This window comes from Podarcis pityusensis (assembly GCF_964106645.2).
Source record: "Podarcis pityusensis genome assembly, chromosome: 8".
In the NCBI taxonomy this organism is placed as follows: domain Eukaryota; kingdom Metazoa; phylum Chordata; class Lepidosauria; order Squamata; family Lacertidae; genus Podarcis; species Podarcis pityusensis.
Window position 1 is genome coordinate 40,133,028 of NC_138033.1, and position 23,526 is coordinate 40,156,553.

General features: G+C 44.5%; 1 protein-coding gene across 2 annotated transcripts; it reads right to left on the bottom strand.

The window, feature by feature from the left end:
• Nucleotides 1–2,056: 2,056 nt before the first annotated feature.
• LOC308482611 (dipeptidase 2-like) lies at nucleotides 2,057–23,142 on the bottom strand. Of its 2 annotated transcripts, XM_081015871.1 has the most exons (11): nucleotides 23,026–23,142; nucleotides 22,786–22,936; nucleotides 11,860–11,986; nucleotides 10,067–10,196; nucleotides 9,377–9,524; nucleotides 8,580–8,646; nucleotides 7,812–7,988; nucleotides 6,224–6,311; nucleotides 5,167–5,242; nucleotides 3,858–3,993; nucleotides 2,057–2,266 (listed from the first exon to the last, which is right to left on the bottom strand). In XM_081015871.1, the coding sequence occupies exons 1-11, from the start codon at nucleotides 23,033–23,035 to the stop codon at nucleotides 2,165–2,167; spliced, it is 1,212 nt and encodes a 403-aa protein (XP_080871997.1). In that variant the 5' UTR covers nucleotides 23,036–23,142; the 3' UTR covers nucleotides 2,057–2,164. The 2 variants fall into 2 exon arrangements, with proteins under 2 accessions (XP_080871997.1, XP_080871998.1); XM_081015872.1 differs by lacking the exon at nucleotides 22,786–22,936 and having other exon boundaries at nucleotides 23,026–23,054.
• Nucleotides 23,143–23,526: the final 384 nt, after the last annotated feature.

Genomic DNA, 23,526 nt, shown 5'->3' on the forward strand with positions numbered 1-23,526 from the left:
AGCCTGCACCACAGAGCTTCTTTGTTAGTTGCCACCTCCCTTGGATGGAGGTTTTCTCTAGACAGGAGGGAAGCATCAATTTATTTTTATCGGAGAAGCTGAAGAAGGTAGAAGCTGAAACACTTTGCAGCATAAATAGTGTGTGTGTGTGTGTGTGTGTGTGTGTGTGTGTGTGTGGTGAAAATTACTTACCTGTCATTGCTATCACTGCGGTTTTGGTGAAAACAGCTCCAGGCTGATAGGTGATGCCATTATCATCACCTTCAAATTGTTGATCTCCAGTTCTGCGTATGTGAAACAACTTGCCACGACACCGTTCCCAAGCCACCCTTTGCTATGGAACCTGCAAATTGAGCAGCTTTTGGGGTGAATTCTGTTTTTCAGGGTAAGTAATGATATGGTGCCAGGGGTTGAAAAATCATCCAAGAAAGCTGGGAAGAAGGCTGGGCAATGGGAGTGTTAAGCTCTCACAGGCAAGATGCCTGGTGCTACACTGCAAGCCAATGTCCCTGTCCTGGCTCCCACTCGTGGATGCAGTACATGGACTCTTGGCACCATTCTTGCCAAAGGTTTCATTCCCCAAATTACTACAATGTCCAAACACAGATCAGGTTACGCAGCTCAGGAATTCAAAGCAGAGCTCTATGGCGCATGACTGGGCAATAGCTAGTCACTGACTCAACACCTGACACAGCCCTTTTTTGAAGAGTGGGGCAGGCACAGTGATTCACATGGGTCCCATCCCAAATGACAGGGCTGGGCAAGCAAACAAGCATTCATGAGGGCAGGCTGGGCCTGCACATGCTCTTTGGTGCAGCCCTGGAAACAATGTCTGAGCCAGGCTTGTGAGCCTCCCTGCTAGCAGTCAGAGACAGGGCAGTGGCTGTAATGAAAGCTTGTGAGGTGGGAGCAACGCCAGGCAATTGAACCTGGGATTGAACCCAGATTACTTAGCCTGGGATTGAATTTGGGATTGAACCCAGATTATTTAGCCCCTCCCCAGAATCAAGATGGACATTGTGACTCCATGCAGAAGGTAGATTGGGGTTGTCTAGTAGGTCTATGGGTGATTTCTCAGTATATCAGAAAGGATTCTAGTTTCCAATTGTTGAACACAATAGCAAATGAAGCTGCTGATATGAATAAGGTTTGCAGAGGTAGAGTGGAGACCAGAAGTAGAATTATTGTGTGGCCAATCCGTGTACCAAAAACAAATTCCGGGCTGAACATGTGCCAAGAAGCCCCACATTTCCTTTTGGTGGCTCTCGGGTCCTAGAAGCCCAAAGTCTTCCCATTCCTGGTTTACTAGGTAAAAATGCAACAGGCACAAAATTGGATAGCATTACTCAGTGTTACGTGTAGCTATTCTGATTCCTCCCAGATGTTTTAGAATACAACTCCCACCAGCAAGCAGCCATTATGGCCAATGACTAGGGATGATGGGAGTTGTAGTTTGTAACATTTGAAGGGCTGCGTGTTGGCTACCCCATACCTTGTGGTTGGGAAGACTGTGCCCCTTAGAAAGTAATATCTTGGTAGAAAAATAATCTTCCTCCAATTTTTAGAATCCCGCTGATTCCCGTGACTCAATAATGGCGAGATGAGAAAAGTGTTACAGCCCACTCTGTGACTTTCATCTTGTTTGTCTTGAGAATAAAACAGATGCCGTCCAACACATACAAAATAGTGATTCACTATTGTGAAAGCTTAGCTCTGTCTGTAGGGAATGGGAAGGATACTGATGTTACAGGGTGCTCTATATGTCCAGGCTAGCCAGGAGGAGAAAAGAAACATAGCCTTTTTATATATATAAAATACTATTATTATTATTTTATTTTTTTGCACAATAGGGTGCATACTTTAAAGCTCTCAATTGTGCATTGGCAGCTCCACCTACCCCAGACCTGAAAATACAGATGTAGGGCAGAAGTGGGTAGGTTGGGGGGAATAGCCTCATGGGCCAAATTGATGCCTGTGTCAGGCCTAATTCTGCCTGTAGGCTGTAGGATCACTCCTCCTGATCTTAAAAGATCACCAGATGTCACCAGTTTACATGTTCGTGGAGACAAGTAGCTTTATTATTCTCTGTGAGCAACATGAGTCCCACATGGACACAGCAATACTAAGGTGCTTGGTTGTCCCCAAGTAGAAGACGAAGAAGGCATTAACCAGGAGGACGCCTCAGGTCTAAACGGCAGTCGTGTTGTACGTCATCTGGGGAAATTTCCTCTTCTCCAGCTGTCATGGAAGCACTCTCATCACGCACCTAGAAAAATCCAAAATTCAGAGCTAACTAGAAGGCAAAACCCACTGGAACCTAGAGTTCGTCCTCTTTATCTATTTCAATAATTTGTATACCAATCTTTTCTAACTGGTGCATAGGAGTTTCAATACAATGAAACTAAAAAGGATGAAAGAATGAAGAATACAGAAGCAGATGTAATCCGTAGGTATATTTATTTGCATTACTCCTCACTACAGTCACCACACCATCTTTCCATTTGCTCTTTTGTTTCCACCAGCTGTCTAAGTTTTAACTGTAACCTGCTTGCTGCAGGGGGCTTCACTTCAGGTATCTAAGCAGCTGGGAGATGTAGTCTAAAATACCTGAAAGGCCCCAGGCTGGGGAATGCTGCTTTATATACTGATGGTTCTGTCTGTCTATTTAAGAAAGCAGCAGCAGCAACAACAATAGCAACAACCAAAAGTCCAGATCAGACCAAAGGTCCATCTAGCCCAGCATCCTTTTCTGACAGAGGCCAATCAGATGCCTATGGGAAGCCTGTAATATCTCTCTGCAGTTGACAGCTACTGGCTATGTTAGGTGCTTATCTTTCATTCAAGAGGCCAGAGAAATAGAAGGAAAATAAATTTTAAAATATCAAGTTGCCATAAGCACATTAAACCACTGGACCATTAGCATAACTAGAAGGCCTTCTTGGTAGTGGCACCCTCCCTGTGGGAAGCTCTCCCTTCAGATGTAAAGGAGATTAAGAACTACATAACTTTTAGAAGACATCTGAAAGTTATGCAGGCAGCCCTGTATGGGGAAGTTTTTAATGTTTGATGCTTTATTATGTTTTATATATTCTGTAAGCTGCCCAGAGTGGCTGGGGAAACCCAGCTAGATGGGGAGGGTATAAATAATAAAATTAATAATAATAATAATAATAATGATATTTAATGGGCTGGATCCCAACTTAATTAATTGAACTCAGTTCCTATTGCAACCAATAGGAGTTAATTTAAGACTCAACTAACTTGTCCCAATGATTTCAGTGTGACCTAAGCTCAACTAACTTTGATAGGATCTAAGTTAATGTCTCTCATTCTTCTGTTCCAGTAGACAATATCAGGCATTTAAAAATTGTAATTCAATTTGTAGAATTTTGCTTTGCTATAAATGTTTACAATAAGGTGAATCAATTTATTATAACTATCATCTAAACTTTCCGTAACCATTCAAACAAATTTTGAAGTTATCTATTTCCACCATCACCCCAGAATTTTGCTAAGCAAAATTAATCACACAATGTTTTAAGTATCCCATCAACATTCCCATGTTGTGTGAATATGGAGATTACATGTGTTTTCCATAAGAGTCCCAAAGTTGCTACTGCTTGTTCAGGAGGCCTGGTGCATTACTTATGCTTGTAAACCAAAAATAGGGAACGCAGGGGCTGAATGTGGCCCTTCAGGCATCTATACCAGACCCTTAGGTTTGTTTCAGGAAGTGCAAATGAGTGCAGTTTTGCATTAAACTGAATTTCTTCCCTATCCCTAGCATGAGTTCAGCTGAACATCCAAATGCCCAAGGTGATCTGCTAGATAAACAGATAGAATTATTTCACTCTTACTTTTTCCACCTCCTGGAAAACACGAAGGAAGTTCTGTCTCAAAACGCCTTCCAGTTCCTCCTCACTCCAACCTCTCCTTAACAGCTCCTCGATCAAGGCTGGGTATTTGGAAACATCTTCCAGCCCTTCTGGGTACCTGCAAAGAAATTACAATTCACCATATAAGCCACGGTTCCCTTTGGCCAGTAATTGCAGAGAAGGGGGCTGATGTCCTTCTCAGAACAAAGCAAGGGGCAAGCTGCTTTCAACCAACCCTTGGATGTTTACAGTGGACTTCAAAAGCCCAGCTAGCAAGGCCACACTGAACTCTCGTAGCTTCCTACACTCTGGTTTTTAGCAGCCTTCATCAAGCTGGTGCCCTCTCAAGGTTTTGGACTGCACCTCTCAGCATCCTCAGCGAGCACAGCTGGTGCTGATGGGAGTCGTAGTCCAAAGTATCTGGGGAGAGGCACCAGGTTGGCAAAGGCTACTGCATGGTATATTGTTCTTTTCCCCTCAGAGGAAAGTCAGTTGAGGGAGGTGGGTAGCAAATGTACTTGAGCTTCTCAATATCTCCTGTATACCTGAAGGAGCATCTCCATGCCCATCATCCAGCCCGAACACTGCGGTCCAGTGCTGAGGGCCTTCTGGCGGTTCTCTCGCTGTGAGAAGTGAGGTTACAGGGAACCAGGCAGAGGGCCTTCTCAGTAGTGGCACCCACCTTGTGGAACGCCCTCCCAGCAGATGTCAAGGCAATAAAGAACTATTTTACTTTTAAAAGACAAAAACTTCCCTGTTTAGGGAAGTTTTTAATGTCTGACGCTGTATTGTTTTTAATATTTGGTTGGAAGCCGCCCAGATTGGCTGGGGAAACCCAGCCAGATGGTGGGACATAAATAAATTATTATTATTATTATTATTATTATTATTATTATTTATCTCCAAACAATTCAGGCCTGGTAAAATTCCAGGTGAAATGGAAACAACTGCTTCACATCTTGCAGATTAATCCTAAGTGTAAAACACTGTTGTTGTTTCTCCTGCTGCTGTTATTTCCACATTTCTTTTCAAACAAAGCCAAGGGAGTAGACAAAAAGCAAATCACAATGCCAGAAACAGTAATACAGTACCAATTAGATCCTAGCAGAGTGCAGCAAACCAAACAGCCAAGCAATCAGGATGGGGGAAATCCATGAGCCACAAGTGCGTCTTGTTCTCACAGTGGCTTATGGGATGCCCACAGTTTAACGAACTCATTAAGTTGTTAACAACATATTGATTTACTAGCTTAGTCCCTCAGTCTTGCCTATCCCTAATAATGTTTACTAACTTGTTCACTCCATCGTAGTCACCACCAATTCCGATATATTCTGAGCCTATCGTTGTCCTGATGTGGTCAAAATGATCTAAGGGAAGGATGGAAAGCATGAGTTACATGATTCAGAAAGACCGGCAAACGTGACTAGTGTGGTTTGGGGTTGGTAAATAATTGGACTGGGAGAAGAGAGTTGAAATCAGAATTCAGCCATGGAGTTCACTGGGCAACATTGGGGTCAGTACTGGGTGTGGGGTTTTTGTTTTTGTTTTTAATTGCTAACAAGTACATGGCAGGGCTGTCCATTTTCAATCAAGACCGCAGCATGTGGGGAATGGAGGTGTAACCCCTCCCTCCCACTCTGATCCTGTCAAAGTTGACACATGCACTGCAATCAGCAGCAGAAATTAATCTCTCTTTGGAATTCACGGAAGGGTTTTTTGTGCTGCTAATTGCAGCATTGGCAATTTTCATTTATTTATAAAAGTGTTTGTCCATTGCCCACTCATAAAATATCAAGGTGGTGTACAGCAATAAGGTAAGGAGACACAAGCTTGTATTCCAAATCCCTGCTGGTAGGTAAAAAAGGTAAAGGACCCATGGCAGTTAAGTCCAGTTGCGAATGACTCTGGGGTTGTGGCACTCACCTCACTTTACTGGCCGAGGGAGCCGGCGTTTGTCCGCAGACAGTTTTTCTGGGTCGTGTGGCCAGCATGACTAAGCCGCTTCTGGCAAACCAGAGCAGCACACAGAAACACCGTTTACCTTCCTGCCGGAGCAATACCTATTAATCTACTTGCACTTTGATGTGCTATCGAACTGCTAGGTTGGCAGGAGCTGAGACCAAGCAACGGGCGCTCACCCCGTAGTGGGGATTCAAACCTCCGACCTTCCGATCGGCAAGCCCTAGGCTCAGTGGTTGAGACCACAGCGCCACTCGCGTCCCCTGTTGGTAGAGTGTTGTGAAAATGTGAAGAACTGAATTTAAGACTGGGAAAATGAGAACTGAAAGTGGCAGTGCTTGACTTCTGCCCTGCCACTGTGCTTGACTTCTGCCCTGGGAGGTACACACTTGCTACGGTCGAAATGTCAACTGCATTGTTGTCACAGCCCAGTATCTTGGCAAAGAAGGTCACCATCACAATTCCGTTGTTTGCTTTCTGCAAGGAGGAAGGCAAAATGAATGGCCAGCTCATTCACCAGAATCCAAAGTAACACTTGCAGCCTGATTGCGTTTTCCTGGTGTTCACAATTGGATTGCTGCAATGCACTCTGTGTGGGGCTACCCTTTGGGTTATTGTTCTCATTATTATTTATTAAACTTATCGGTCACTTTTTTACCAAGAGAACTCAAAGCAACTTACAATATATAAGCAAACAAACACATACATTGAAAGTGGCATGAAAGGAAAAACAAAGAAAAATCTAAAAGACAATCCTATTTTTTTAAAAGGCAGGATTAAAACATTCCATCCACCCAAGGCCACCGATAATTAAGAGCCTAGTAAAAAGGTCTGGCAAAAAAAGAAATGTATTTGTCTTGCACCAGGTGAATCTTGTCCTCTGGTCAGTTCAGAGGCTGCAGCTGGTGCAGAACACAGTAGCTTGGTTGCTTGCAGGGGCAAACTACTGCCAGCGTGTAATATCTTGCAGGCTTTGCACTGGCTTCCAATCTGCTACCAGGTCAAGTTGAAGGTGTTGGTACTAACATATAAGGCCCTATACAGCTTGGGACCAGGTTATCCGAGGGACCACCTTATCCTTTAAATACCCAGGAGATCACTGAGTTTCTCCCAAAAGTTGCAAAGATCTCAGAAGCCTACTCTGCAGTAACTCAGAGCAGGGCTTTCAATGTGGCAGTTGTTTCAAACAACATTCCTGTAAAACTGTGACAGGCTCCCACTACCAGCACTTTCTGAAGACATTCTTGTTCGGTTGTTTGCTGTTTCTATTGTACATTGCCTTGAGATGATTGTGTACAAGGTGATCAATAAATTGATGGAGATGATTCAATGCCTCTTGGTGGTGTGGCACAGAAGTACGCACAATTTGTGCAGAGATTACTCTTTTGTTGCTTTTCTACAACACAGCTACCCCTCTGGAAATGATCACATGCAAAACGCAAAACACAAAATGCCATGATGTGCACGTATCAAATAGTACAATATTTTCAGTTGCAGATATGATATTCCACAAATATTTGAATATTCCAAGTGTATCAATCACCAAACAGTCACAGAGGAGAATAATTTGGGATCAGTTTGGTTTCTCCTCACTTCTTAAGCAATAGTGACCCATGCTTTAAGACATTGACCAGGAAAGGGCTGTAGCTCAGCAAGAGAGCATCTTCTTTGCATTCAGAAGGTCCCAGGTTCAATCCCCAGCATTTCCAGGCAGGACTGGAAGAGACTTCCTGTCTGAAACCCTGGAGAGCTCCTGTCAGTCAGTGTTGGCAGTACTAAACTAGATGGACCATTATAATACAGCTTTATAAGTAGCTCTCCATCTTGCTTTTACCTGGACATCTTTGAATTGGTTCTCTGAGGAAGAATTCTTTTTACTGACTTTGCACTTGGGAGGAAAAAATGTGCCTCTGAGCTCCCTATTATGTCCTCCCTTTGCCTGGGTTTGGACAAGCATTAAGCTTTAGCTACACCTACCAGGAGGTGCAAAATATGGTCAGGGACATTCCTTGGGTTGTTGCAAATGGAGAAGGCTGAAGAATGGCTGAAAATGACTGGTGCACGAGAGACGCTGAGGGCAGCTGCCGCCGTTGTGTCAGATGTGTGAGATAAGTCTATTAGCATCCCAAGACGATTCATCTCCTTCACCACTTCCTAGCACAAAAATAAACAAGACGGTTTCATCGGTTTTGCTACTCTGGCCAAAAATAGAGCACAGCTCATATTTCACTTTGGCAATGGAAATATATGCATTCTATTTTTCTTGAGCTTTGAAAATGACTGTGGGGAAGGGAGAGCCAGAAACTGGACATGCATCCTGGAGGCAACAATGTGAAAGCAGCAAAAGGAGCTAATGCTATTCTAGACGGCATCAACAGAATTATGGCGTCTGGATTTAAAGAAGTAATGCAGCCACTCTATTCTGCTTTGGTCAGAACCCAGCTAGAGTACTGTGTCCAGTTCTGGGCACCACAGTTTAAGAAGGATATTGTCTGGCAAAGTGAAGTGCCTCTGCTGACAATGTTGAATTCCTCCCTACGAGTCTGGGAGTGGGGTGGAGATGGAGAACTCCAGAAAATAATTCTCAGCCCCCTCTGCAAACTATAAACCCCCAGGATTCTTTGGGGAAACTGGCCTAAAACCCAGACAGGTGATAATAAGCTTTTGTTGCTATAGGATGCTAGGATGCTTCTTTGGAAGAGAATCAGTAGTGGGCATTGCAAAGGACTTCATCAGTTTACGTACTTTGCCAAAATCAGTCAAGCCACCAGTGTTAGGATAGTCTTGTGATTGCTTTGATGATGTCTCAGCCCTAAAAATGCAGGGAAGGAAAATGATTATTCAAATGGAAAAGAAGTACAGGAATCATCTAGCCCAGTACTGTTTACACCTGTGTATTTTGGATATGAGTCTGTCCAAACTGCGGGAGGCAGTGGAAGACAGGAGTGCCTGGCGTGCTCTGGTCCATGGGGTCACGAAGAGTCGGACACGACTAAACGACTAAACACATTTTGGATATTTCTTTATAGTGACCTGTATTAAACTCCTTTCTGAATCAGTGCAGGTAATCGCGGGCTGGATCTAGACACATTAAAAAAAGTGTTTCAGGAAAACACGTTGTATACTTCCACATGGGAAATCACATTGGCGAAAGACGGTACTCCACAGCGCCATCTGTTTTCACAGTGTTAGAACACATACAAAATGCTTTTTCCTTACTAATGTAGCTGAGTCCCCAATCTCTTTCTGTTCTGCTTGTGGCTCACTGGTCAACCATCAACCTGTGCAATCTGAACATTCGACATCTTCTACCCATGGGCCCCGTACACACTTGCTGCGTGTAACCTCACAAGTTCCTTTCAGTTGTAGGGTGTGTTGTTTTTTAAACTACTACTGTATTGGCTATTCCTAGAACCCCACCTCCTTGAAGGGGAAAATACATTTATTTTCTCACTGCAGGAATACATTGCAGTATTTTAAGCAACGTTGGCAAATCCCAGAGAAACAGCCCCTCTCTGAAGGACCACTTGTTTGTAGTTTACCAGGGAGTGTTGCAGTTATGGGTCAGCGTCATGTACCGAACGCCCAGCTCGTAGAACATCCTCAGGGTTGCGAGGCTGCTGTCGATGGAGTGTCCCCCTTCGATGCCAATCAAGCATGCTATCTTTTTGCTGTCAGTGCTGGCAATGCCTGGATTTTGATCAGAAAGACAGATCTGAATTTAACCAGACACATTAACACAGAATGATCAAAAAAGAGCAATGCAGAGAGCTTGCACTGGGCACACTTACCATGTAGTCATAAACTACAGTAGCTTAACAGTAATTTCAGTTCCAGTGGGGGGCAGTAGTTAAGAGTGTTGGACTTGGAATGAGGAGACCTGGGTTCAAATCCTCTCTTAGCCACAAAGCTCACAGGGTGAGTGTTTGGAACAATTATAGGGGTAGAATTCTTATCTCCCACCTCTAATTTCCCAGAGCTCTGTTAGTGGACCAGATGGTTTCCTTTTATGTATAAATATGGAGTGTAACTCATGGAGGCCTGTGGCTAAAACCTTTTATAGTTAGAGACAGTGCAGTGTAGTGTAGTGGTTAGTGCTGGTATAGGACAGATGGGGAACTTTCTTATGCCTGAGGGTCACATTGCCTTCTGGGCAGTCTTCCAGGGGCCATATGGACCAGAGCTCAAAGTTCGGAAAGCATCAGAATATAAAAATCAATATCAAGCATCACCTTCAGAAGATGTCACCAGTTCCAGTTCCTCATAGCTTTTACACATCCGTTTGACAACATCAATCTGCTCCAGAGTGAGGCGCACAACATCTTTCTTCTGAGCGCTACACAGAACATACACTGACCAAAACTGAAAGAAACATGAAAATAGAGTTTGTCAGCATGAGTGGGTGGATGGGTGGAAAGCTGGAACATCTCTACAGTCCCTTCCAACTCTGTGATTCTGCAATTGTAAGACTGGCATCTGGCCAAGAGAGGGGAGGGCTGCTAAAATGGTCAGACTGATCAGATGGATTTAGCCAGGAGCGTTCTTTTGTTAGACAATTTCTGGCAATGTGTTTCTATGGGAACCGAGATGGTTCAAAAAGGCATAGATAGATGTTGATTTGTCATCTTACTCCCAGCCAGGTGTAGGAAGGCAGGCTAGGCCTGCAGTGTGAGGCAGGCAGGCAGGCAGGCAGGCAGGCAGGCAGAGAACTAAGTTTTGGGGCTCTGCAAAGCTAACAGCGTTTTGAGGGTGCTGGCTGCCTCTCCGGAGATCTAATGTGGGTTTGGGCTATTTGTTGGAGTATTTAAGCTGTGCATCCCCCACCTGTCCATTTGAAAACCAGTCAATTATCGTGAAAATCCCAATAAGCCTGCATTTCCCAGTAGTGGCTGCTGCCCATTGGGACTGGTAAGGTGGAAGGCAGGAAGGATGAAAGAGGGAGGCAGCCAGTGACAGGCAGAGCCAGCTAATGCTAGTTTAGTCCTCAACCTTCTGCCTGCAGGATCCTGCAATGGCAACCCTGGGATTAAGGAGGATGGAACTGACAGGCAGTGCTAACCCTAGCCTAGATGGCCACCAGGTGGGGTTGGCTGAGGGCAGACAGAGTTTGATGGGGCAGTGCCCTGTTCTCTCTGATAGAGCTCCACTGCCACCACTGAATGAAACCAAACTGCTCACTGCTCAGAAAAGTGGTTCCTTTCCACAGGCTGCACTGCCCCTTAGCCAGGAGAATGTAAACTTCCTACAGTCAAGGACTTGTCTGCTAAGGAGACTTGCTACATCTCTCAGGAGGGTTGTGGGTCATGTTTTACTTGCCCTCTGTCAGGTCCACAGCACTGTTCTACTCGCCCTCTCCTTTGAAGAGCTGTCAGGGGACAGTCCTCCATTTGCGCAGCTCCAGTCCAACACCATTTTAAAGATAAAGAAGGAAGGGCAGGAGCATTGAAGAGCTTTTGCCCACAGAGGGGAGCTGAACTTGGCTCCCAATCAAAAGTGTTGCCAGGGCCAACACTAAAACTCTACATACATTGTGCAGCCATCTTAGCGAAGGAGAGTGTGGGTGTTTGGGGGTGGGAATTGGCAGCACATGCTGCTGAGGGCCTCCTGACATATGGTGCTGGCCAGGCCACTAACACAAAATCCACTAGAGGGGTTCAGGTTGGCCAACCAACCAAGAGCCAGTGTCCCATAATAGTCAGAGCACCAGACTAGGACTGAGGAGACACAGGTTGGGCACAAACTGATAACTTGCCCAAATCCTAGATGCAGCATTAATTGTGTACCCATACAGAAATGCAGATAAAGGGGAAATATGTTTCCATACACACCTTCCAGCATGGTCTACAATCTAGCCTTGATTTCCACCTCCGTCTTTTCCATTATGGCAACAGACATCCAGCCAAAGCTAGAAGTATACGCATCCCTCCCCCATGCTTGGTCTCTGGCTCACTCTAGCAAGGAACTCAGTCCAAGAATACGGATATACTTCTACCCTGGAAGTACATCTACTTCCACCCTGGCCTACCTGGGCACCCACATGACCAGCCTGGAGCTTCTCAATATTTGTGGATGTGGTGCTGAGGGTCCTTAAATCAATTTTACTCAGCTGGTTTTTATAAAACCATCTCAACTTCAGTGGCAGATCATTGTGCCTGAAAGATAAAAATACATAGTGGAAGAGTTGAAGGATTAGGGGGAGGGTGTTTCATCCTTTCCATATTTTAAAAAATGTCATTCAGACAATGCTAGCAGCACACATAGATTGAAGCTATAAAGATATCCAATTAGAACAACTTCTTGGTATCTGTTGATAAAATATAACAGAAAACCTAGACCATTATGTTTGCACTGTTCGCTATAGAAAGTTCCAAAACACCTGAACTCATGGGCAGGACCACCACATGTACCAAGCATTGAACAACCTCCCCAACACTGAGAGGACCCATCAAGATTCATTCTGGACATAGGTATCTTGAATGGCTTCTTAATTTAAACAGTTAGTCTAGGTTCTGCACAGTTCTGTTTTTCCCCTGCCAATTTGGCAGGATCCCATTTGGCACTGGTGATATTTCAAGGGCCACTTGGTCTGGAATTAGGATTAACTTCCCTTTAAAACGGTTCTGCCATAACTCATCTCCAGGCTGAGATCCAAAATCCTGCAGACTTCTCAGTCCTCGTTTCTTGGCTGTCCTCATTAACCCCTTTCCACCAAAGTAGTTGCCAGAATGAAGTGATGATTTGACGCAAAAAGAGAATACCCAGAGGGACCAGAGTTGCCAAAACTGCCAAGCATAAAACTGTCAATTTTGGATTGCTTGGAGTTTGGGAGGGTTGCAGACTCTGCATGTCCTCTATGTCTCCTTGTTATTGCATACCCACGGTGTTATGTATTGAAGTTCTCACCCTGGCCACCAGGAGTATTGTGTATGTAGTTTTCACTCAGGTCCACGTCAGTTATTTTAGGCGGGAAACCAAGACTTCCGGGGTGGCGCCACCGGCAATGGCGGACTCCCTCTGAACTGGAGGGACTAGCTCCGCGGAAAACGGGTCTTCTCGGCTACGGCGAAGCGGGGACCCACGTAAAAATCACAGGCGGATGAAGCCTGTGACCATGGGACTCAGCGGGCACCTTTAGCGCCCCCCCAACCCGCTAAGGAACCCACTAACGGGCTCCGAAGTGAAGAGGGGGAAGTGGCGCGGTGCTGTGAGTTTCCATGCTATTTCTGTGGAGCGAAGCCGCATAGCTGTCGCCGGAGAGCGCTGCCTTTTTCCTGGGACAATTTGGACTTTAAATTTTTTTTTTAAATGATATTTATTCCAAATTTAAAGTTACAAAAAAGAGAAAGAAAAACCATACAAAATACAAAGAAAGCTTTAACAAAGCAAAAAATAAAAAGATAAAGTGAACAATAAAATAGAATAAAAAAGAAGACTTAACAAAAAATATAAAAATGCATTAAGTTAAAATAAAACAAAAACAGATTTAACCTTTACATAGCCTTTTCCCTTTACTTATTTCCATGACCTCCTCTCACCTCCCAATTTTGTATTCTAGTTCAGATCGTATTCCCAGCAAATCCTTCTAACCTTATTTTCATTTACGTATTTTAAAATTTAAATAATGTAATTAAACCTCCTCTGTTTCATCAAATTCATCAACTCATTTTTACTTAATCCTTTATATCATATCTACCAGAACGACCTAATTTTCTTTTTCCAACCTCTTTCTAACAGTCTTTTATATTGCAGTATTTTTGAAGGTATATTTTAATTTTTTTCCAATCTTCTTCCATCGACCCTTCTCCCTGGTCTCGAATTCTGCCAGTCATCTCAGCCAGTTCCATATAGTCCATCACTTTCATCTGCCATTCCAATTTGGACTTTAAAATAAGCACCCGTGAGTACTTAGACTTTGAACAATTGTACATCAAATAAGGAGTTGCGAGTAGAAAAGAATCGGACTTTAAAAATTTACTTGAATTTGGTACGGAACGGGAAGGTCTAAACAGGAAGTCATCCTTCTGTTCTTTTGTAAACAGAATAAAGCAAAGGCAACTTAAACTAGAGCTCAGAAAATCGCTTTTAAAAGATTGGATTTCACCATTTAAAATTGTGGAACCCCCCTTCGACACCAGGAGAAGGGGGGGATCTTTTTGGACTGTTTAAAGTGACTTTAAAGTGAAGTAACTTTCCTCCGTCCTGATCCTGGAGCGGGCTGTCAGGACTGACGTGTGAAGTTCATTAACCAAAGACAAGTGTTTTTGACAGATGGCGAAAAGAAGAGAAACCTAGTGATTCCACTGTTCCCTTTCGCATTTTAAAGGATTATATATGGACAAAGTATCTTAAAAAAGGAAACTTTGAATTTTGGAACAAGACGGAGATAGACTGAAATTGCAGAGTTTTGAAAAACTAAAAAACAAAGTGCGAGACTGGCTTCATTATTATCAAATAATGGAGGTATTTAAATCGGACAGGAAAATTGGCTTCCAGGTGGAAAGATCCAAATTAGAAACAGAATTGTTAGAACCCAATACTAAGAATTTGTCAAGAATGTATAACTTGCTGCTGAAATGGAATACTCAAGATGAAACGGTAAAATCGGCTATGATTAAATGGGCACAGGACGTAGGACATAACATTATGTTTGCTGACTGGGAACAGTTATGGACCACAGGTATGAAATTTACGGCATGTAATGCCTTAAGAGAGAATATTATGAAAATGATATACAGGTGGTACATAACCCCAGTCAAGCTTGCGAAAATCTATCACTTGCCCAATAACAAATGTTGGAAATGTAAAGAAACTGAAGGTACATTTTTTCACCTTTGGTGGACGTGCCCAAAGATTAAGGTTTTCTGGGAAATGATATATAATGAATTAAAAAAGGTATTTAAGTATACCTTCCCTAAGAAACCAGAGGCCTTTCTCCTGGGCATAGTCGGCCAAATGGTGTTAAAAAAGGATAGATCTTTCTTTATGTATGCAACAACAGCAGCAAGAATACTCATCGCAAAGTATTGGAAGACACAAGAACTTCCCATGCTGGAGGAATGGCAGATGAAACTTATGGACTATATGGAGTTGGCGGAAATGACTGGTAGAATCCGTGACCAGGGAGAAGAGTCGATGGAGGAAGATTGGAAGAAATTCAAAGACTATCTTCAGAAACACTGCAAAATTAAGGAATGTTAGAGTGATGTTGGACTGAAAATAAGTGGTTTCCAGCTGCACAGGTTAAAATTAAGGATAGATTAAGATTAAAGATTAAGATTAAAGAAGTTTAAAGAAAGGGAAATTTGATTTTAAAAGGGGAAACTTTAAAGTTATATGATATTAAGATCAAGGATTAGGTTTAAAAAAGCTGAAGTTATATATTTTAACATTTTATTAAATTAAAGATTGGGATTAAAAAAGTGGAAAGGAAACTGTTGGACAAATAATGTGGACTGGAATACAAAGGAGGGAGGTTTGAGGAAGTCTAGAAAATAAGTAATGTAAAATTGGAAATGGAAAAGAGAGTTTGTTTTTAATTGTTGTGTTTTGTGTTTCTATTGTTAAGTTTTGTATTGTTTTTTGTGTGTGTGTGTGTTTTGTTTTTTGTTGTTTTAAACTTTAATAAAAAATTATTATAAAAAAAAGAAAAAAAAAGGAAACTTTGTTGCAAGAATAAATAGAAGTCTTCCCCCTAGGGGGAGTCTGTGAAATTGTAACTGTGAAACTGTAACTAACTCCAGGGAGTCGACAGCTGTTACAGATTACAACCGTGGGAACAAGTGTCTGACCTTGTGGGACAATGTATTCAGAAGCCTTGTTGTATGCTCTCTATAAAACAAACGATCTACTGGAACAGTTACACGAGAAGGTGAATTGGATGGCGACTTCGACTAGAAATTTTGAACAGGCAGTGGGAAACTTTGAACAGACAGTGGGAAAATATGTGGAGCCCACTCAGGATTTAAATCAGGAGTGTGTCTTGACAGAACAGGAGTTTTTGACATTAAATCAGGAGTGTGTTTTGACAGAACAGGCCCAACAGGAATATGATTTTTTGGATTTGACAAATGAACTTGGAAAAAGCCATATCTGGAAAGGAAAAGTTTGGCTTGGTTTGGAAATGGGGGGCTGGATTGACCCCCCTATGCTGGGATGTTTGGACTTTTCAAATATGGCAACGGGCCGTGAGATGTTTGGGACTGTGGGGGCTCTCAATTTTGGAGGGCCTTTGAAACATGCTTTTAAATACTACATGGAATTCATTGTTGAACATGGAAAAGGGGCTGATCTGTTGAGAAGGATTAAAAACATTGTCAAGCTGGAGTTACCACGAGCAAGAGGCAAGGGAAAATACAGTTACAAATATGAAGAAGAGCCGCGGAAGGGTCATGGAAGAGACTTGAGGGCCTCGGACATAAGGTTGCCAGGTTAATGGGCTAGATTGACGGGAATAAGGACTGACAAAACCCCGAACCAGGAGGAAGGGACGCTGGATGAAGATTGGATCTGTTTATACCTCTTTTTTCTACTATTAGAACTGTTTTATAAAATTGATGAATGATAGGAAAATGTTGGAATGAAAATACTTGGCTTTAGCAAAGATGTTTAAAGAATTATGAAAGAATATTATGATTATGAGAAGTTGGTAAGGATAAGATTTAAGTTTTAAGTGTTAAGGTTTATTTTATTATAGAAAGATAAGGTCAAGGATTTGCTGGGATAATTAATAACTAGGATACAAAGAAAGGGAGGAGAATCATAGAATCATAGAATCATAGAGTTGGAAGAGACCACAAGGGCCATCGAGTCCAACCCCCTGCCAAGCAGGAAACACCATCAGAGCACTCCTGACATATGGTTGTCAAGCCTCTGCTTAAAGACCTCCAAAGAAGGAGACTCCACCACACTCCTTGGCAGCAAATTCCACTGTCGAACAGCTCTTACTGTCAGGAAGTTCTTCCTAATGTTTAGGTGGAATCTTCTTTCTTGTAGTTTGGATCCATTGCTCCGTGTCCGCTTCTCTGGAGCAGCAGAAAACAACCTTTCTCCCTCCTCTATGTGACATCCTTTTATATATTTGAACATGGCTATCATATCACCCCTTAACCTCCTCTTCTCCAGGCTAAACATGCCCAGCTCCCTTAGCCGTTCCTCATAAGGCATCGTTTCCAGGCCTTTGACCATTTTGGTTGCCCTCCTCTGGACACGGTCCAGTTTGTCAGTGTCCTTCTTGAACTGTGGTGCCCAGAACTGGACACAGTACTCCAGGTGAGGTCTGACCAGAGCAGAATACAGTGGCACTATTACTTCCCTTGATCTAGATGCTATACTCCTATTGATGCAGCCCAGAATTGCATTGGCTTTTTTAGCTGCCGCATCACACTGTTGGCTCATGTCAAGTTTGTGGTCAACCAAGACTCCTAGATCTTTTTCACATGTACTGCTCTCAAGCCAGGTGTCACCCATCTTGTATTTGTGCCTCTCATTTTTTTTGCCCAAGTGCAATACTTTACGTTTCTCCCTGTTAAAATTCATCTTGTTTGTTTTGGCCCAGTTCTCTAATCTGTCAAGGTCATTTTGAAGTGTGATCCTGTCCTCTGGGGTGTTAGCCACCCCTCCCAGTTTGGTGTCATCTGCAAATTTGATCAGGATGCCCTTGAGTCCATCATCCAAGTCGTTGATAAAGATGTTGAATAAGACCGGGCCCAAGACAGAACCCTGTGGCACCCCACTAGTCACTCTTCTCCAGGATGAAGAGGAACCCTTTGGGTTCGGTCAGTCAGCCAGTTACAAATCCACTGAGTGGTAGCATAGTCAAGACCGCATTTTACCAGCTTCTTTACAAGAATATCATGGTGCACCTTGTCGAATGCCTTGCTGAAATCAAGGTAGGCTACATCCACTGCGTTCCCTTCATCTACCAGGCTTGTAATTCTGTCAAAAAACGAGATCAGGTTAGTCTGACATGACTTATTTTTCAGAAATCCATGCTGACTATTGGTGATCACAGGAGGAGGTCTAAGAAAGAAGGTAATGACAGTTAAGGATTTGAAAATAATGAATTTGTTTTTAAATGTTTTTAAAGTTTTGGGATTTTTGCATTCTTCTTTTTTTCTTTTTTCCTGTCATTTTTTTCTCATTTGGAATTTTTTCTTATAACTATTTTTATTCTTTGTATTCTCTTCTGCTTCTATTTTTTTTTTTTTTTGTAACATTCTGAAAATCTCAATACATATCTTAAAAAAAAAAAAAATTAGGCGGGAAACCCTGGGTTGTTGTTGCTACATTGTTGACAGCTGGCTGCCTATAAAAGCAGGCCGGCTGAGCTGTTTGCTGTTCAGTTCTGTCCAGCTTACAAATAAAGAGCTGCTTTGGAAGAATTGCTGTGTCGTCTGCTATGTCTACCCACTATTTAACACTGGCGACGAAGGTGGGATCAATGGGCATCAGAACACAGCCAGATGCGGCCATCCTCTGAACTGAGCTGAATCACTGAGCTGAATCACAGAGCGAAATCACTGAGCGAAATCACTGGACAGAACCAATTTAGAGCTGACTATTCTGGCTAGAGCACTGTGTTCCATCCATCGCCCTTCACACTATCATCGGAATCATGGCTTCACTTGTGCCTCTACCGCCGTTCGCGCCAGCCTCTGAATCATGGGACTCCTACCTCGCTCAGTTTGACTGCTACCTCCAAGCCAACGAGCTGACAGCAGTATCAAAGGAACGGAAGCAGGGCCTATTCCTCAGCCTCTGTGGGCCTGAGGTGTTTGAGACGGCCCGAGCATTGGTTGCGCCTGAAGCAGTCCAGGCCGCTGGTCCTTGCCTGCGACGCCTCACCTTTTGGCATCGGCGCTGTCCTTAGTCACCGTTTTCCAGACGGAAGAGAAGCACCGCTCGCCTACTTTTCCAGGACGCTATCTCCGACGGAACGGAATTACAGCCAGCTCGACAAGGAGGCACTGGCACTTGTGGCTGGAGTGAAGAGGTTCCATGAATACCTCTATGGCAGGACTTTTGACCTCATCACTGACCACAAGCCGCTCCTGGGCCTCCTCGCCGGTGATCGTCCAACTCCACCGGTCCTCTCGCCGCGCATGCTGCAATGGACTGTTTTCCTGGCTGCCTACCACTACCGGCTCGACCATCACCCGGGGAAATCGATGGGCCATGCCGACGCCCTCAGCCGTTGCCCTCTTCCAGCATTTGTGGAAGACCCGGCTCCAGCTTCATCGCTCCTCCTGATTGAGGATCTTCCAGCAGCGCCTGTATCGGCTGCCACTGTGGCCTCCGCATCTGCCCAGGATCGCACCATCAGCCGTGTGCTCAACTGGGTGTGGAGGGGGTGGCCACAAGCGCCTTTTGCATCGGAGTTCCAGCCCTTCGCAACCAGACAACATGAACTCTCGGCTCATCGCGGCTGTCTGCTTTGGGGAGACCGCGTCGTGATTCCTCAAAGACTCCGTCAATGCGTCCTGGAGGCTCTGCACGTTGGCCACCCGGGAATTGTCAAAATGAAGGCGTTGGCTCGGTGTTATGTCTGGTGGCCTAACATGGACGATGCCATCACTGCCTGGGTGTCCGCCTGTCAAGCGTGCCAAGAATCGAGGCCTGCACCACCGGCAGCTAAGGGACACTCCTGGGAGACGCCAAAGACACCCTGGTCAAGGGTGCACATTGATCTGGCCGGCCCCTTTCACGGCCGGACCTTTATGGTAGTGGTGGACGCCTATTCCAAATGGCTGGAGGTGGCCCTGATGTCCTCCACCACTCCCGAGGCCGTCATCCGGGTGCTGCGAGGCCTGTTTGCGACGCATGGGTGCCCTGATGGCCTTGTCTCCGACAACGGACCGCAGTTCACGTCAGGCACTTTTGAGCGGTATCTTTTGGGACTGGGCATCCGCCATGCCCTAATGGCACCATTTCATCCACCCAGCAACAGGCAAGCGGAGAGAATGGTGTGCTCGGCAAAAGAGGCACTGGCGCGCCTGGACCGGGGAGACTGGCATGAGCGGGTCGCCGAATACTTGTTCGCGCAACACATCACCCCTCATGCGGCCGCAGGGCGGAGTCCTGCTGAACTGCTTATGGGCCGCCGCCTCAGGTCACCGCTCGACCGGCTGCACCCGGACTTTGCCGTGGCCGAACCCCCAGGCTGTGCCAACATGCCATGGTCATTTGTTCCAGGAAACCAGGTCTTTGCCCGGAACTATGTGGGGGACATTCCTTGGGTGCCAGCCACAGTAGTGGGAGTCACTGGACCTCGCTTGTACCAGGTAGCACTCGAAGACGGACGCTTGTGGCGCCGGCACATAGACCAGCTTAGGCGCAAGGTTGGGGACTTGGACACTACCGTGGTGCCCCCAACTGCGCTCGTGGCTCCAGAAGAGACACTTACAGATGGCGAGGCTCCACCTACACCTCCCTCGCAAACTGCCAGCGTGGAGCTGAACCAAGCCGCCTCAGAGGGTCTGCCAGACTTACCACAGGCTCAGACCACTCCACTTGCGGAGGCTCCACCCACAGCAGCGGATCCAGGGGATTTGGTTTCAACGCCACCTAGGGTCGCACCACAGCGTCAGCAAGAATTGGGTGGCCCCCCCGGACTTGGCTACCAGTCCCCGGCGGTCTGGCAGAGTTTCCAAGCGCCCAACTTATTTAAAGGACTATGTTGTTGGACATGTATCACTGTTGGTCTAAGTATGGGAAATGTAACCAATATGCTTTTGTGCCTAATTGAACCATTACGTGTAGTGCTGTATATAAGGAAACCATTACGATTGTAACTAATGTCTTATCTCGGTGGGGAGGGGTGTTATGTATTGAAGTTCTCACCCTGGCCACCAGGAGTATTGTGTATGTAGTTTTCACTCAGGTCCACGTCAGTTATTTTAGGCGGGAAACCCTGGGTTGTTGTTGCTACATTGTTGACAGCTGGCTGCCTATAAAAGCAGGCCGGCTGAGCTGTTTGCTGTTCAGTTCTGTCCAGCTTACAAATAAAGAGCTGCTTTGGAAGAATTGCTGTGTCGTCTGCTATGTCTACCCACTATTTAACACACGAAGTCATATCATATCAGTATAGAACAGTCTAATGCATGGGTAGGCAAACATAGGCCCAGGGGCCGTATCCAGCCCAATTGCCTTCTAAATCCGGCCTGCAGATGGTCTGGGAATCAGTGTGTTTTTACATTAGTAGAATGTGTCCTTTTATTTAAAATGCATCTCTGCGTTATTTGTGGGGCATAGGAATTTGTTCATTTCCCCCCGCCCCCCCCCAAAATATAGTCTGGCCCCCCACAAGGTCTGAGGGACAATGGACCGGTGCCCTGCTGAAAAAGTTTGCTGACCCCTCGTCTAATGAGCAGTTGTAAAGTTTTCCAATCAGCATTACCTCCACCTTAGCTGTAAAGGCATTTTGGTTTAATTCTTTCTCTCATCCTGACACCTCATCCACACTCAGTGGTCTATCTTTCTTATTATGGCTTTTTACAGAGGGGCTTCTCCTTCTTCTTTCTCAGTGGGTAAATCTCCATTGGTAAATCTTGGTGGGGATCAACAAAATGCAGTAGGGAGCACAGTTCATAAAGGTAAACAATTTGTGTGTGAAGAGTTCCAGCAAAGCATTCACCCAGCATCCCAAACACCAAAAGCTCCAACTCTAGTTCCAAGCGCTAAGGTCTCCCACACAGCTGATAGCAATTTAAGTTAATTAACTTTGGAGCCCTTTAAACCACAAAGGCAAGGCAGAAACCCAGCAGGCATAATTCTTTTGGTTTGAGGTCAGCAGAATAGAAGAAGAAGAAGAGGAGGAGGAGGAGGAGGAGGAGTGTGGATTTGATATCCCACTTTATCACTACCCGAAGGAGTCTCAAAGCGGTTCACAATCTCCTTTCCCTTCCTCCCCGCAACAAACACTCTGTGAGGTGAGTGGGGCTGAGAGAGTTCAGAGAAGTGTGACTGGCCCAAGGTCACCCAGCAGCTGCATGTGGAGGAGCGCAGACGCGAACCCGGTTCACCAGATTACGAGTCCACAGCTTTTAACCACTACACCACACTGGTGGAGTTAAAATAAACAAGAACAATTAAAAAGAATTAAATTTAGACTTAAACCACACAGTTACCACTCACATCTCCATATTGGAAATAATCCACCAGCTGTTTATTTCAAAGATTTATGTGGTACCTTTTAGGGCAAAACTTTCCCCAGACATCTCACATCCGTTTCTGGTGTTGAACTCCTGTGTTTATCAGACCTGGTACTGGAGTTTTTTTTTTTGTTTTTGTTTTTTTTTTAAAGAGAGCTAAAAATGCAATTGCAGCACCAGCTTATCTAATGTGGAAAGTTAAAGCACACTACTAAGGCTTTTGGGTTCATATTAACTATTTTGTTAAACTGAAAGCTTTTTGCTTGCAGATTCAGGCTATATTATTGCTTTCTTGCTCAGTATGGCCTGAGGATTAGTAATTAATTGCCCTCATTCATGCTGTTTTGTTCCCAAGTGGGGGGTGTTAAATAACTGATTCCTATTATTCTTTCTATGATAAAAGAGGAAAAAAAGGGGGGAAGACTAGTAAGGAACTGGAATCTAAGTCCCCACTATGAGAAATTAAAGTTGATTAAATAAGGGGAAATTAAGGGGACACTTAATTCACTAATCTGACCCTCAGCCACCCCAAGAAACAGTGTTTTAAGTACTGTGAATAACAATATTGAAATGCCAACATTGCAATAGTAAAGCTAAACAAGTGTTCTGTAAAATGAGCACCATCATCTAATGGCATAATCATTTTGGTGCAGAATTTGAAAGCTTTCCCTTTGATACAAAATGAGGTCTTTTTTAGCACAGCATATGATACCTCAGGCTTCCCCATAATGCCCAAGAATAATAAGACAACACGGTGTCTTAATGTATTTTGGACAGGGAGACGAAGAAGAAATTGGGCCTACCCATCAATTAAAGGGACTTTCACCATGAGGTTGAGAGCCCTCTCTCTCAACGATTCGTCAGCTCCAGCATCCCAAACGCCAGGAAGCAGCAGCAACAGCTCCAGCAGAAGCCATTTCAGCACAATCCTCTTCAGGTCCAAAAACATGTTTGCTGAGTGGTAGAAGCAGGGCAATTTTAAACTCAACCGGTAGTTTTATCTTTTACTAGTTTAGCTCTGAAAGGAAGAGGGAAATACCCACCTGAAATCATCCATCAGCCTTGGCCTCTTCCCACACAGAAAGAAAGCACACCGTGACCCTGTTCTGAATGAGCTCTGGAAATCCCTTCTTGAAAGGCTCTCCTCCACCCACACCCTGGTTGTATACTGTACTTCTCATAATCTGTCGATATAAAAAGTTACACGGCCTAATAATGTAGGAGGGAAGACTCTGTACCATGTTGGGTACAGTACTGGAATTTTTTGCTGGGTGATTCAGGCTCTGTTTCCCACATAGTCTTGGGGCTTGTTCACATTTGAGTAGAGTGGTACCTCGGGTTAAGTACTTAATTCATTCCGGAGGTCCGTTCTTAACCTGAAACTGTTCTTAACCTAGAATCATAGAATCATAGAATCATAGAGTTGGAAGAGACCACAAGGGCCATCGAGTCCAACCCCCTGCCAAGCAGGAAACACCATCAGAGCACTCCTGACATATGGTTGTCAAGCCTCTGCTTAAAGACCTCCAAAGAAGGAGACTCCA

Bases quoted from the DNA above. Each gene is read 5' to 3' on its own strand.
- LOC308482611 (XM_081015871.1), bottom strand. The intron at 6,312-7,811 runs GTAGGTGTAGCT...TCCTCCTTGCAG, and splicing joins ACCATATTTTGCACCTCCTG to AAAGCAAACAACGGAATTGT. The intron at 2,267-3,857 runs GTAAGAGTGAAA...GGATTTTTCTAG, and splicing joins TTTTCCAGGAGGTGGAAAAA to GTGCGTGATGAGAGTGCTTC.